At 41.4% G+C, this 15705-nt stretch overlaps 1 protein-coding gene across 3 annotated transcripts in view; it reads left to right on the top strand.

Moving 5' to 3' along the window:
- The window catches only part of RNF144A (ring finger protein 144A), a 102964-nt gene extending 87988 nt beyond the window's left edge, over nt 1–14976 (top strand). For all 3 annotated transcript variants that reach the window (XM_005287760.5, XM_005287761.5, XM_065587719.1), the window contains exons 5-8: nt 2586–2793; nt 5647–5794; nt 7653–7742; nt 12090–14976. In XM_005287760.5, coding sequence (XP_005287817.1) covers nt 2586–2793; nt 5647–5794; nt 7653–7742; nt 12090–12221 — 578 coding nt within the window. In that variant the 3' untranslated portion in view covers nt 12222–14976. The remainder of the gene's footprint in view (nt 1–2585; nt 2794–5646; nt 5795–7652; nt 7743–12089) is intronic.
- Nucleotides 14977–15705: the final 729 nt, after the last annotated feature.

Genomic DNA, 15705 nt, shown 5'->3' with positions numbered 1-15705 from the left:
ATCCTGCAAGATAATTAGTGTTTGCAGTATTATAGCTGTGTTGAGTCCCAGGGGAGCAGAGAGACAGGGTGGGTGAGGTAATATCTTTTTTTGGACCAAATTCGGTTGGTGGAAGAGAGATGCTTTCAAGCTACACAGAACTTTCTTCAGGTCTGGGGTAATTATTGGTGAGGCATAGTGATAGGTGCATCTTGTTGATTCTAATCTGAATATGAGGGATTTATGTGGCTTTCTAGGAGGCAAAGGGAACTTGAGTCTGGGTGGAATATCTTGAGAACCGCTAACACTAGGGGAGAGAACTTAGAATGAGGATTATGTTTGGTTATGGTTCTTTTAGCGACTGATCCAAAACCCATTGAATTCAATGGGACTATTTCCACTGACTTCAATGGGCTTTGGATCAGGCCCTGAATTACCAGTAAACCAGCCTCCAGGAAAACTAGATAATGTTCTTTTGTATTATTTTTATTTTTTTATTAATTTGTCATCTTTATTATGGCAGTGCCTACCAATCAACTTTAAATGGGGCCCCCTTGGGCTGGACGCTGTACAAACACTTCTGTTGAGCTGGGTGAGAACTTCACATGCCTACAAAATCTGAAATAAGCTCTGTTAACTGTATAAGTATAATTTTGTTCAATAAAATTTAAAATAGCCCCTCCCCTTCTCAGAGAGCGTTTTAATCCATATGTTAAAAGTGAACACTAACTTTGACTAACAAAGTTATTACAGACAATAAACGGGAAGGGATGCAGATCAGGGTAAGTAAAGAACACGTCAGAGATCATCATTCAGATTGGTCAGAATTCAAATCAGCAGAGCCTGATGCTATTCACCTCAGAGTGCTGACAGAATTAGCTGAAGAAATCTCCGAGCCACTGGCAATAATAATTGCAAACTCATGGATGACAGGAAGAGTTCCAGAAGCCTGGAGAAGGGCTAATGTAGTGCCCATCTTTAAAAAAGGGGAAAGGGAGGCATTGGGGACCTATAGACCAGTCAGCCTGACCTTGGTACCTGGGAAGGTATTAGAACAATGTATAGAATATTCAATTTGCAAATACCTGGTGGATGAAGGAGTAATCACTAGCAGCCAGCATGGATTTATAACAACAAATCATGCCAAACCAACTTGATTTCCTTCTTTTACAAGGTATCTGGTTTGGTGGATAGGGGGCATGCAATGGATATAATGTACCTGGACTTTAGCAAGGGTTTTGACATGGTCCCACCTGACGTTCTGATAAGTAAGCTGGAGAAATGCAGGCTTGGTAGAACTGCCATTAAGTGGATACATAATTGGTTAAACAACTGCAAACAAATAATAACTATTAATGGAATTATGTCAGATTGGAAGAGGTCTCAAGTGGGGTTTCACAAGGATCGGTTACAGGGCCACTCTTATTTCACATCTTTATTAATTACCTGTAGATGGGTATAGAGAGCATACTGATCAAATTTGCAGATGACACAAAGCGTTTGCAAACACTTTGAAGGGTAGAGCTAAAATTCAAAGGGATCTTGAGAAACTGGAGAACTGGGCTATATATGAAATTCAACAAAGACAAAGGTAAGGTACTACACTTAGAGAAGAAAAACAAATGCACAAATACAGAATGGGAAATAACTAGCTTGGCAGCCGCACTTCTGACAAGGATCTGGGAGTTGTGGTGGATCACAACCTCAACATGAGTCGTCAGTGCGATGCTGTGGCAAAAAAGGCAAATCCAATTTTTGGTTGCATTAACAGAGGCATAGCATGTAAGTCATGGGAGGTGATAGCACCATTCCACCCAGCGCGGGTTAGGCCTCAGCTGGAGTACTGTGTCCAGTTTTGGTCACTACTGTATAGAAAGGATGTAGAGAAACTGGAAAGGATCCAGAGGCAAACAACAAAGATGATCAAAGGGATGGAATGCAAGCCATATAAGCAAAGTCTGAATGAACTGGGGGTATGTTTAGTTTGGAAAATAAGAGATTAAGTGGAGACATGATAGCGGTCTTCAAATACTTGAAAGGCTGCCATAAAAAAGATTGGAGAAAAATTGATTTATTTTGAGGCAATGGATTTAAACTACAGCATAGCAGATTTAGATTAAATCTCAGGAAAAACTTCCTAACTGTAAGAACAGTAGGACAATGGAACAGACTGCCTTGGGAGGTTGTAGAAGCTCCTTCTCTGGAGGTTTTCACAAGGCTGGATAGCCATTTTATTGAATGGTTTAGACCCAACAAATCCTGCATCTTGGCACGGAGGTTAGACTACATGACCCTTGTGTTCTCTATGGTTCTGTGATTCTGTGAACAATGTAAAAGCAATTAGTTCGGGCAATCTCCAGAAGTGCAGTGTTAGGAAGGTAGGCCCACATTTGCAAAAGTGGTCTCTAATTTTAGATATCTGCTGCTGAATACATCTGCAAATCAGGCCATAAGTGTGCCAGACTGGGCAAACAAAACTGGAGGCCTCTTTTGAAAACAGCTGGTCTGATGAGCAATCTGAGCATGTGAGCATTCTTAAGCCGTATATAATTAAAAGACAATTCTGTAGCTGTCATTGATTCTGGTTATTTTATACTCTTTTGCAGAAGTGCTTTTGGATCCATGTCGGACTTGGTGTCCATCTTCTGCCTGCCAGGCAGTTTGCCAACTACAAGAATCAGGGCCTCAAAATCCCCAGCTGGTCCAATGCAAAGCTTGTGACATAGAGTTCTGCTCATCTTGTAAATCCAATTGGCATCCAGGACAAGGCTGTCAAGAGAATATGCCAATCACCTTCCTCCCAGGAGAAACAAGGTACAGTACTGTAACTTGCCCAGTGGCAGCAGCACACAGCTACTTGATGCGTAACAAGAGGAATATAACCTCATCTCCAGTCAAGAGGCCATTTTCTCCTGTTTGTTTTTTTTAAGCGATTGTCCTCAGCAGCCATTCCAATTCTTTTCTTTTAAGACACTGTGCTTGATACAGAGATGGATGGTGGTGGCTCCGTTGGTGGCTTGGCTGCCCCACCACCACCATGAGGGAGCAGGTGGAGCAAGCACAGAGGGACAACCAGGCTCCTGGCATCATCTGCAGCTCTGCTTGCCCATCCATCTGTTCCATCTGTTGTTCCATTGATGCCAATGACACATTCAGCCACCTCAGGTCCCCCTGACCCCCACTGTTGCTGCTGTTCCAGGGGCTTGAGGGTTGGTTGATTCTGGTTGGCTATTTTAGGAGGCCTCTGTCAGTTGCACCATGACTGCTGCTCTTCCAGGAGCGAGGGAGTGATTCTTGAGCCCTGTTTAAGGCAGCATTAGAAGACCAGTTAGCAATTTCCACAGGTAGAGAATGCAGCTGCCCACCTGAATAGGGCAGGTCACTGTGTGTACGTAACACCTGTGCTCAGGCTTCATCCCTGGTTCCCTGTTCACTTCCTGTACCAATTCAAGATGTTGGTCACGATCGTTAAAGCCATGAATGGTCTGGGACTTGGCTATTCTCAAGCCTGCCTCTCCCTCGCTATCTTGTAGTGACAGCTGACTGGCTAGGTTGCTCTTGTTCTCAATTCCTGGGTAAAACCCTACAGAGCCTGCAATGGGACTCTCAGCACCCCTAGATTTGGTACACGCTCTCACTCATGCTCGGCCAAGGCGCAAGTGTGGTGAGCTTCATGGCATGATACAGGACTTGTATGTTTTGCTCAGCATTTTGCTTGATTTGTGTTTCTTTTCTGTAGGTTTAGAACATTTGGCGGTTGTCCTTGCAACTTGCTGGCGACCATTGTCCCAGCAGCAGTTTGTGCCAGCACGTGCTGGGAATGACAAATGTAATTTGTGTGTTCAAAACATTTCCCCATGGTGTGGTTTTCACGGGTGTGTGTCTCCTCTGATCTATCGATCAGGAAGTAGTAACCAATCTGGAGTCAGGACTTTGTTCAGTCCCCTCCCCACCTCTCATCATCCTACAGGCTGGGAATCCTCCTCTGTTGTTCTCCTGCCTCCCATTGGAGTAGGTGCTGTCAACACCTTTGTCTGAGGCACCATCCTTTTTTCCAGACCTTACAGAGTCATAAAGCCTTCACTGAGCAGGTGGAGCTTGAAGACTCTTCCAGGAAATCAAGGAAGAAAAAATGCTTCTTGGATGCCCTCTCACTCCTGCTCCTTGACATGGACCCCCATTCCATGTGGTGTGAACCTCCACTTTTGTGTGATGGTACTGCAGGCAGGAGTGAGATTGAGAAGCAGCACTGTGAACTAGGTGTTTGCACTATGATTCAGCAGCTCCTTGCCAGCACTGGAGAGAGGGAATATGAGAGATAAGGCAATTTCCTGCAATATCTCTGGGGAGATCTTACTGTATGAAGTTTATGTATCGTTGTGAGCCAGGGATTGCATGTAATTCCCTGCGGGAGAGTGACCACATCTCCTCCAGGAACCAAGAACAGTAGGGGGTATGACGCAAGTTCACTCAGGTTGTAACACCTCCAGAAGGGGGCCAGCACTTGCAGAGGCTCGTATCTGATGGTTCAGACTGGATTCTCCAGAGATCAAGAGACAAAGAAAGGGATAAATACCCTGAGTTTAAACTGACTCAGGACCTTCTTTCTGATCCAGCAAATGGACAGGATCTACTGTTGAAATGGGGTGGGGCCAATCCTTCCTGGGAGGGTTTGGAAGGACTTTGGCCTACTGAGGCCCCACAAAACTGAGGGGTGACCCCTGGTAAGCTTTTAGCATGCATACAGGAACTTTTATTGGTTTTATATATTTTCTCTATAATGCTTTCACTGTAAGAATAAAGGTGTTTGTTTGTTATAAAGAGCTGTGTGGTAACTTATAGCTGGGGGCAATTCCTCTTTTCCTGTCCTTTGGAGAGAAAGCAGATGCTGGCCTGTTTAGGCAGTCTGGCTTGCTGGGGAAATCACAGTGTAGGCAGGGAACTGTGCAGCCTGGAGAAACCCTGGTTAGGATGGAGTCTACCCAAGAGAGTGACAGCTGAGGAACTGGGAGCTTTTAAGTAGGTGCTCTCAGTGGATCACAGAAGGGAACTGCAGATGCAGTTGCCCTGAACTGTGACAGAGGAGGCAAGCCTTGGAGGAACAGGGTATCCAGGTAAACCCAGTGGACTTTGGGTTGGAGGGGAGAGTCCTAGGAGAGGAGCCTCATGGAAGCAAGAGACGCTCAGTCTCTCCCTTTGCCTTCTCATCCAGGGAATCCCTAGGCCCGTGGGCCATAGCCTGGGTCAGCTGGGCATTGTCAGCCTCCCTGTTCTCCACATTGAGATCCTTTCTCCTTCTCCCATAAGAAACAAAAGAGGAGGAGAAAGGCAGATGGACTAGGCATGTAAAAACCTGACTCCAGATTGGTTCCCACGTGCTCTGCTGACAGCTGAGAGCATTGTACACACTGATGTCACCAGGTCACAGAAAACAATTGGTAGATGAGAGAAACGTGTTTTGTCTGGTAAGTGCATAGCTGTTCGATAGGCACTATAAAAATTAATTGTTGTACTAGAGCTGCTTTCCGGGTACTTAACAACAAAACAAAACAAAAAAACGGATAACAAAACTAAAATGCAAACCCAGATTTTTTTCAATTAGGATGTTATTTTAGTTTCAAACATGCACGGGTACACACCTTATAAACTTCTGATGTCTTCCCACAGTTCTATGTATAAAATGGAAGATGATGATGCTCCCATCAAACGCTGTCCAAAGTGCAAAGTTTATATCGAGCGAGATGAGGGTTGTGCCCAAATGATGTGTAAAAACTGCAAACATGCCTTTTGCTGGTACTGTCTGGAATCTCTTGATGTGAGTATACACTGCGTGCTTCGGTGGACATTGTAAGCTTACAAGTTTGTTATGCTGACTTAAGACTGTCCTATGGATATCTTCACCAGCTGCTCTTTCACATTCTGTGTTTCTTCTGAACCTTTTGTAACACTACTGTTAGCACCTATTTCTCTGATAAAATGCATGGGCAAGGGCAGAGCTGGACCTTAGCTGGTTACTTGATGTTACTTGTGCACTTGATCTTATTTGCCCCACCTGAAGAGCTGTTCTGCTGTTCACCCTTTGCATAAATGAGATGGAAAGAAGTTAGTGTAATTTGAAATTGGATGAAAATTATTCTTCCTTTGCCATCTCCATGTGGCAGCTACGTAGTTTGTTTCTCACTTTGTGTTGAATACTGTACCATTTACACACAAATCAGACAGCTCCTTCCTAAAGAATTTATATTCTAAAGAGTGTTTGCAGGATGAATATATTTGTATTTCTTTCAGCTCTGCATGATAGTGTAAGGTAGCCCTAAATACAGAATCCCATGTAGAGTGTCAGTATTCATTTTAGTGCTGAACTTCAGTAGTGAGAGTTGTTTCTTGATGTTAATTTGTTTTGGTTATTCAGGACAAAGTAAGAGAAAAAGCCAGTGAATTGATGTATGAAGAACAAACAAGCCAATATCTTATTGTGCCCAAGCACTGGAGTATATACAATATGCTACATCTGTTTCCACATATTAGCCAAGGAAACGTTTTATTGCAAAGTGTAGTTAACAATGGCAGAGGAAGTGTTTCATGTCCCAAAAATGTTCCCTAACTATTCCGAATCCTGCAATTGTTATGTTTGAGTGCCTTACGGTTAAGTTTTAAATCATGGGTACTCCCATACTTAATTAAAATTAGAGGTCCCCTGTGCCTGCGTTGGTTGCTGTACTGAAGTGTGACCAATCCAGATCTATAGAACTGGGTAGATATCTGCCTTGGTTTGCTTTCCCAGCTGTAAAATAAGTGCCACATTTGAGAGGCTTGGGATCCAAGAAGTAGCTTTCCTCTTCCCATGTTCTATACCTAGCATGGCCAGTATTTTCAAATTCTGTTGCCTAAACTCCTATTTAGGCATTTAAATAAGCAGGTTCGTTTTCAGAAGTGATGAGCACTAACTACTCTATTGACTCCAATTGTGGGTGCACAGCACCTATGAAAACCAGTCTGTTTGCTTACAGTCAAGCACTTTAATAATCAGGTTTGAAAATGTTTTTATCCATATGATTTCACTTTTCTTTTCAGTTCATTCCCTGGTTAGAAGATAGAACTTTTTATTTCCTGAGAAAAAGGATTCTTAGCTGCACTTGAGACCCAGTAGCTCTGCTAGACAGGGAAATCCACATGATCTGATATCAAATAGGGAAAAGGAAGGGGGAGTACAATATTAACTTGATGTGCATGGAAATCTAAAAGACATGAAAATAGAGATATTAGTTCTTCATTTTTTGTTTATTACTGTTGTCGTCTTGCTGAAAGGTTCCCACAGTGCTTTACTCTGATCTGCATTGGCTTTTCCTCCAGGCATAGCACAATTCATTCTCTTTATTACCAACACGTGCTTTATTTGTATTATGTTCCATCTTATGAAATCACTTCCATAGTAACCCGGTGGGGAGCAACTCTGGGAAGGGCTGTTCAGCGCTGACCCATGCAAGAATACAAATCCAATTTCAGTTGGTTTTTCACTCTGAAACTTTTCTCTTCATATTCAGTGCTTTGCAGGGATCTTCAAACTTGCTCCCCTCTGTAATATTTTGTTATTTTGCTACCACTGTCTGCTCCATCTTGAAGGAAAAGAGACTCTCTATTAATTGCTAATGTTTCTGTTTAATGTTTCATAGGATGATTTTCTCCTTATACATTATGACAAAGGACCTTGTCGAAACAAGTTAGGTCACTCCAGGGCATCTGTTATCTGGCACAGAACACAAGTAGGTGCAGAGCTTTTTAAAACTTCATAAATGTTCACAGTAAAATGGTTTCTTTCTCTCTCTCTCTCTTTCTCTCTCAGTTGTATCTACAAAGAGATCAAATCAAGCATGTGAGTCAGTGTCTTAACCATTCAGTAGTTGAGGGAAGGGCATTGTGGTACAAGGATAGACATTAACAAGGGAATAACACGAAGTCAGGCTCCATCCTGGATTTTGACTCCTAACTGACATGTCTGGTTGAGGACTGGTTGAGTTTATTAGTGTAAAGTTGTCCCTGGTTTGCTGAGTCTGCATGGACACTAGGTTGATTCCCTCCTCTGGTGTCAGTCAAGCAGTAAAGAACCAATCACGAGCAAAGGATTTTTGTACCCTGCCCCACTTCTTCACCTGCTTCAGATTTCAGACTCTCCCTGTTTCACAGTGAAGCAGGCAACAGGCGTATCTCGCTGAGGTGCCCTCTGTTTTTTGCATCAGCTTCAAGAAATGTGGAGGATGCAGCATGTGACTTGGGGGCCTGGCAAGCCTGCAGGGGAAAAGTGGAGACAGTTCCTTGACCGTTAGAGGCCATTTCACAGTTGTCATGCTGGTGCTGGGTGTGAGCAGTGGGACTAGAACTTGGAACATCTGTGTTTCTAGCCCTGTGGTAATCCACTAGGCAGCTCAGCTGTTGTCCGCGCACTATCCTCTCTCTTCTTAGGGGAATGCTTCAGTGAAAGTAGCTTTTTTATTTGTATAAATAGAATAGAAAATATTTGAGACAAAATTGCATTAAAAGGATTTGTAAAATTGCCCCACATTTGCTGAAGTTTAGTGAACTCTAAAACAGGTGGATTTTGAATGAAAAGAACTCTTGTTACAAATAGAATGCCCATGTCTATTTCTTCTATCATTGTAATGATTGCTACATTGCACTATGGTGTAATTGGTCACATGACTGATGTTGCTAGCATTGCTAATTAGAAAAACCGAGGTGTCAAGAAATGTAGCACGAGCACCTGTTAATTGGATGACATACAAGAGCTGTTACACTCAATCCCAAATTTGGGGGACTTTTGATATTTTGATATTCTGAGAATTCCCATTGAAGCCAGGTTAGTGAGCACTGCGATTGCCAGTGTTTGCAGGATGTGGGCCCTTATGTTAAGCATTCTTGGAGTATTACCCAAGAGGAGCATAACATAATATCAAAGTGAAAGGCATGATGCTGTAATGCAAATGGTGTACTTCCCAGAGCAAAAATCACTTCTAGACATTACACATGCTAGGAAATAGCCTACTGTTCAATAGCAGCTGAGTCCACCCAGTGGAAAATGTATCACTGATTCTCACCAGACAACCTGTTGACCTGATCTTAAAAATCCTGGATAAATTCACTGACTGGCATATCTGAGCTGAGAGGAAAATGTAAGCTGGCCTCCTGTTTGATTGTAAAGAGCACTGTTTGCCAGTCTACTATATTGTTCAATTTTACCTTGGCTCTGCTCAGCTAATGGTGCCCCATAGTGCACACTGAGAAGATTGCACATGGCTACTTGGGTATGTGCTATCGCCAAAGATCAGTATGGGCCGCAGCTGCCCCTCAGTAGCATTTAAAGGAAGCTCAGGGAAGAATCTAGGCTTTGCTTTCACCCTTCAGTGTCAGCAGGTGCCCCAAAGACATTACGCGCAGATGCATCAGATTAGCTGCCTGTCTGACACAGGGATATGTGGGAAAAGGTACTTATAATGTGATAATTTAAAGTAATTGTCTTTGGCAAAAAATAAAAATATTAGGACAAAGAAATTTGAGATTGGTGTCTCTGGAGAGCCGCAGCTAAGCTTTTTATTTTAAAATAAGAATCCTTGTCTTGTCTAATATTACATAATAAAGCAGTGTGCACTTCACTCCTCAAACTTAATTTTGTTCAGCAGCGCCACCTGCTGAATTCAGTATTGATTTTCAGCCCTGGAATAAAAAATAGCTGGATAAAGGAAATTGCAAAAAGAAATCCACAGTGTTCAGGAAGAAAAATAGTCCCTGGTAGAGAAGGTATCAATAAGCCTGTTAATTTAGGTTTAGAGTATATTTTTTACACTATGGCAAATGAAATATTTGCCAATTAATCAGAATGTTTAGTATCTGACGAGAGCTGGGAGAAGAATGCCTAATGAATGCGATAGTAGTGTTATAGTTTGTATTACCGTAGTGCCTAGGGAGCCCTGGTATTCAAATTGCAATTGTTCATGAGCAGATGATGATTTTTCTCAGGTATTCATTATTCACAATTATTCTGTGAATAATTGTTGGTGGGTTTGTTGAATGACTTGCAGGCAGGTTGTTGCAAGCAGGCCTTCCAAAATCTACTCTCTCATTTGCTTAGGGCACGTAGGAAGCTTTCTCAGGCAATTAGCATCAATTTAAGAAAAACCTGTAACCTTCCAAATGTGAAATGAATGGAAACCAATGCAGAGTTGCCTCACTTAAGTGTGCAGTGTTTTTGCCGCTCAGAGAAGAGCCCAGCAACCCAACCCAAACCTGATGGGATCCAACTACAAGTGTTGGATTGGGGTTAGGTGGGTCAGAAAACAACCCAACCCAACCCTCTCAGGCTCAGGTTGGGTCAGGTAACCTCTGATTACCTTCTCCTGCCCGTGGGATCAGTGCAGCAGTAGCATGCCTCACTCCTGCTGGCCACCGCCAACTTGTTGCAGTGTGCGCGCTGCGGGATGAGTGCACCAGTAAGATGCAGTGCCTCTCGCTCCACAGAGCTCCCGGTGCATCAGGGAGCAGCGGCTGGCAGAAGTGGGGCTCACAACGGCCACACTGACCCAACCAGCTGGAGGCAGTCGCATCGGTGACAGATTTCCGGGGTTGGGGGAGGGAAGTGTTGGGGTTGGATTGTAAAACAACTCAACTTTCTCAGGCTCGGGTCAGAGAGATTGCGTCCAGGTCGGGCTTAAAAATTAGGCTCGAGCAGCCCTCTAGCTCCTAAGCTGTCGATTTCCACTACTGGTGTTGGGAAGGTTGCAGGCAGCAGTGAAACTCACGAGAAATCGGTCTCTGTTGCTGCTTGGGAATGCTCTGTGCCACAGCAGGCACTAGAGCTGTTTATGGAGAAGGGCTCATAAAAAGGAGGCTGTGGGAGGAAAAGAACCACCCACAACCTTGCAGCAGCCAGGAAGCTGAGGGAGAAGTAGACTATGGTGAGATCACCCTACCATTCTAGTAGCAGCCAGGAAGCTCAGGGGTTGGAGGAAAGAGTAGAAAGGAGGAGAGAAAATACTCCTCCCTTTCAGCAATCAGAAGGGAAAGATGGGGGATCAAATGTATTATGTACCTGCTAGCCAGAAGCTGATGCAAAGTTTGGCGCCTCAGAGCAAAGTCCCAGAGACTGCTCCTTGGTAGGAAAACCAACACCTTCCCCTTTTTCTATCAGCTGCGTGGGTGATTATATTGGGTTATTTAAGTGACAGAGGAAAGATAAAGGAACTCAAACTCTAGATATTTTGGCACAGGTAGTGCTTAGCAACCTCAGCTGTATAAAGATTTAAATCTTTCAAGGGAACTTTAAATGCATGGTTACTGCTTGCAAACAACATGTGACTACATTAAAATGTCAGTTAACATTTCATAAAACTACTTGTGTACTGATAGGTACTATAGAAATATCTAAGATGGCTTCACGCTGAATTTTAAATTGTTTGAGTCCAAATAGTTGCTCTCTGAAAGGAAAACAGTGTCCTTTCTTGAATACCTGTAAGAATCTGTCAGTGGAACTTCCCCAATATAAACATGTTTGCCCTCGGCAGCAGAATTCCTCAAACACCAGATGCTAGAGGCTCAAAATTCGCATTTTATCTAGCAAGAAAGAAAGGTAAAACTATCCACTTGCACTGAATAAGAGTGGGTAGGTGCAGGAGACATAGAAAAGCCATCCTTGTTTTTTTGTTCAGTGCAAATTAACATCTGCTTAATCTAGGGTGTGTGAACGCATGCATGTGTGCACTATTGAAATTTGTAGGTGACATGATGTGAATTCAGACTGATACAGGGGAAAAGACCATTGCAGTCTAGTAACTATTTTCTCAAGATTAGAGCCTGCTACCATTCTCCCATTCTGAAAATTAGTAATCACCTGTTAACTTAGTTATATAATGTAGTTAACTTAATGTAGTTATATACATTTTATTAAACACAAAAATCTTCTGTGATGTACAACTATGGTGAAATCCTGGCTCTATTGAAATCAGTGGGAGTCTTGCCATTGACTTGTCCCCTAGTGCATTGACTTTGTGTTGGAGCAGAATTTGAACCCTGCAGTGCCAATTGCAGTACTGACACATGTCATTTTTCCATTGTTTTTTCAGGTGGTGGGAATCTTTGCGGGATTTGGTCTACTGCTATTAGTGGCCTCGCCTTTCCTTTTACTTGCTACCCCATTTGTCCTTTGCTGCAAGTGCAAATGTAATAAAGGAGATGATGACCCTCTACCTACCTAGATCATGAGAAGATGGGACTCCTCACACACCTATTTTTTCCCCTTCTTGCACTTACATTGTTGTAGCCTTACTTCCCCCATCCTGCTTTTCTGTGACAGTGCCATGATTTCAGGAACTGTTGTTAGTACAGTTACATAGACCAAGTACTAATAGTCAGGTAAAGTAGTAGAAGGCAAGTCAGGTGTTTAGAGGATGTTGTGGAACAAACTAAGTGTCTGAAATTAAGAGATGAAGATACTCTAGATAAAAGTAATGGTTTCATGTTGCCCACAAAGGCTATATTGGTGGACTAGGAACGGTGCTATGTTACATCAGCAAAACAACCTAAAAATGAATCAAATCTAATTTTTTCACATATACATTTGCATCAAAATGAGATGTCTTATTCATATTCCTATTTGAGTCACCTATCATTTAAATGTGGCTTTAATATATCTGTTTATTACAACTGTGTTTTTATTAATATTGCAATGGCAAAAACCTCTTTAGTACTTATTTTTCCAAGGATAATGGAAATCAATAAGGTGCATATTGGCCATCATATGCCTTTCTTGAATTTTGGGAAGGGTACAGCTGGAATTGCTGCCTTCCAGGAATTTTAGGAAGTTTTACATGCTATTTGTTCAATTAAAAACTACATTTTAAAAATAAATATATGAAAGCTGCAAGATTGAGTGGTGTCACAAACCTGCTACCTAATCAAGATTCTTTTAAAAATGTATAGTTGGTATAGTCTTTTTCTGAATGGTTAATTTTTGCTGTTATTAAGGGGTCTGGTACACTTACAGGGCTACATAACTTCTAATCCAGGTATCTCAATCTTTTATTTATATATTAAAAAATCCTGATTAAACCAAATGTGTAAATATCTGTGCTATTGAATATTTGGAAGTTCAAGATAGCTCGCTTCTGTCTTAAAGGCAGGTATTGAAAAAAATTGCAGGACTTATTCTGCTTATCAGCAGATTCTCGACTCAGCAATGATTCCTGTCTTTATAATATATGAAAAGTACTAGACATCCTTATAGTTAGTAGTAAAAGCACCTGGGGTGTTTGTGAAAGTTCTATCTACCATTTACAATATATACTCCATTTTCCAGAGTTCATATCATATCAGATGTGCTGTTAGTAATCATACTGTGAGAAAACAAAACAAATTTCTCTTTAAGGATTAGTTTGTTTTGTTCCAACATTACCTTATGTGGCATCATTTTTATTTTCTTTTTCTTTTTTAATTTACAATGTTGTAAGTTTTCCAGGGTAGTAAAATGTCCAAATCAACATATTATTAATACACAGAAATTACTCTTCTGCTGTATTTTTTGGAAAACTGTAAGAGACCCCTTTGTAAATGCAGGCTTCAAAAACAGCAAAAGAATTTGACAAAAATGTAATGTAATGGCCCTGATCATGGAATGTGGTACACATGGGCAGATCTGTATCCAAGCGGAGCCCACTATTCTGCAGAGCATGCTAGTGGAAGTTAAACTGTATTTGAGAACATAAAGATATAATGGAGTAGGAAATGATGCAGTGATGTGTATATGTGCAAGTCAATGGGGCTCACCACCTAAGACATGGCAGGATCAAGGCCACAAAACATAACAGCAGTCTGACATAGCAAAAAAACTGTTTGTTCTGTTTGTTTTATGTTTAGTTTTAGTTTGCATATTTGAATAGAAATGTTGCAGGGTAAAATTTTTAAAAGCCCATTGACTTTCAGTGAGACGTAGACTCCTAAGGGCATAAATCACATTTGAAAATGGGAAATAGATTCCTAAATCACCTAGGTACTTTTGAAGATTTTCTCCTCTGTCCAACCTCAATATTCTTGATTTTAAAAAATATTAGTATTTTAAACTGGCTAAATGAGAAATGCTTGCAGGAGATCCAGAAATTATTTTTGTCTTAAGATGTTCAACCTTTTAAAGATGGCAATCTGATTGCAAGCCAGTGTTAGTTGTATGTTACGTCATTAGCTTTGTATTACAGAACTTTAGTGGTGAATTCCTGATATTGACTTTTTTTTTTTTTTTGCTTAGCTATTCAGAAATAATATGGGATGGCTGGATGGCTCACAAGAGCTTAACAATGGGATAGGCATACTTTAACTAGTCACCACTGGTCAGCCCTGGTTTCAGTGGCTAATGAGGTTGCAGTCTCAGTCCAGCTCCTCCTAGAGGATGATGTCCTTATCGCAAAAGACTGACCGAATTAGAAAAGCACCCTGATTCAGGATAGTACTTAACTCACATTGTCCTGAATCATCGTTTTGATGTATTTGATTAATAGGTATGTACCGCTGGATCAATAACTAGTTTCTCCAGATCTGAGGCATGTTGTCAAGGTACTGTGGGAAGGCTTGAATTCTGGCCCTTATTCTCCAATCCTGATCTGCACAGGACTGATCCAGTTGCAGCATCAGAGAACTAATTGTTCAGTGGGCAAAACAGACCCCAGGTTTCCTGGACTAGCAGTTCTGCATTCCACTTATGTGAGCACTAAGCAACACACAGTTTTCCTTTAAATCACAAATGGTTCTAATTGGCAGTTCCAGCCAAGAAACTGGTTTATAGGGGCCTATCAATATAGTATCTGAGGTATTGTGGCATAAAGATTAACCTCTACTTTGTCTTTCTTAGAAGTAGTCTTTTCAGATCAGGGGTGAAGCAGGGCAGTGTTGAGAATCTGTGATGCCCTTGATAGAGAACTTCACTCCCCACAGTTGTCACTGACATCTTTGCAGGGCACTAAATTTACTTCAAAATTAAAGGAAAAAATCCTACACTGCATTATAGATGTAAACATTTTTAAAAGGTTAGATTTCAATTGAGGATCACCATTAACACAGACACCAATGCCTGGGTTTATCTGATCATATCCAACATATATAGGACTGTGTCTGATCTCAGCATGCTTGGGTTCACTATAGTAGATTTCCAAGCTGTCAGCTGATACATCTTCTTGATGTTTGGGTAATAATGTGTGTATATTCACAAAGAATATGCTGTAATCACTTTCAGGCATGCTGAATATCATAACCTTACATCTTATTTTTAAATTTTACCACTACAGTTTTGTTTCCTAAGAGTGGATGTCTTCAGGAATCACTGATTTACAAGCTCTGTTGATGCAATGGCATTTACTATCCTGAATGTATTGTTTTAAACTCTGACATTACTGCCCCATAATAGTGGGTTTAAATATCCTCATGCCTTTGTTGCATTTCTAAGGAAAATATTTATAACAGATTTCAGACAATCTGTTATAAACCTTCATCTGAAAATTGAGATTAACTGCATGGTTTCTATTGTGTTTCATATCTATCCTACTGTTTACTTCATTTGCATTGCCTTAAATGCTGTTTTTAATGAAATTTAACAGAGCATATGGTTTGCATGTTCTATTGGGAAGGATGAGTTTCTAGTGGTTAGAGCAAAAGACAGAGTGGAGTCAGAACTCCAGGGTGGTTGTATTTTTCCCC

The sequence above is a fragment of the Chrysemys picta genome, chromosome 3, assembly GCF_011386835.1.
Source record: "Chrysemys picta bellii isolate R12L10 chromosome 3, ASM1138683v2, whole genome shotgun sequence".
Lineage (NCBI taxonomy): Eukaryota > Metazoa > Chordata > Testudines > Emydidae > Chrysemys > Chrysemys picta.
The sequence above is the reverse complement of the archived record's forward strand: the minus strand, read 5'-3'. Positions and strand labels throughout refer to the sequence as shown.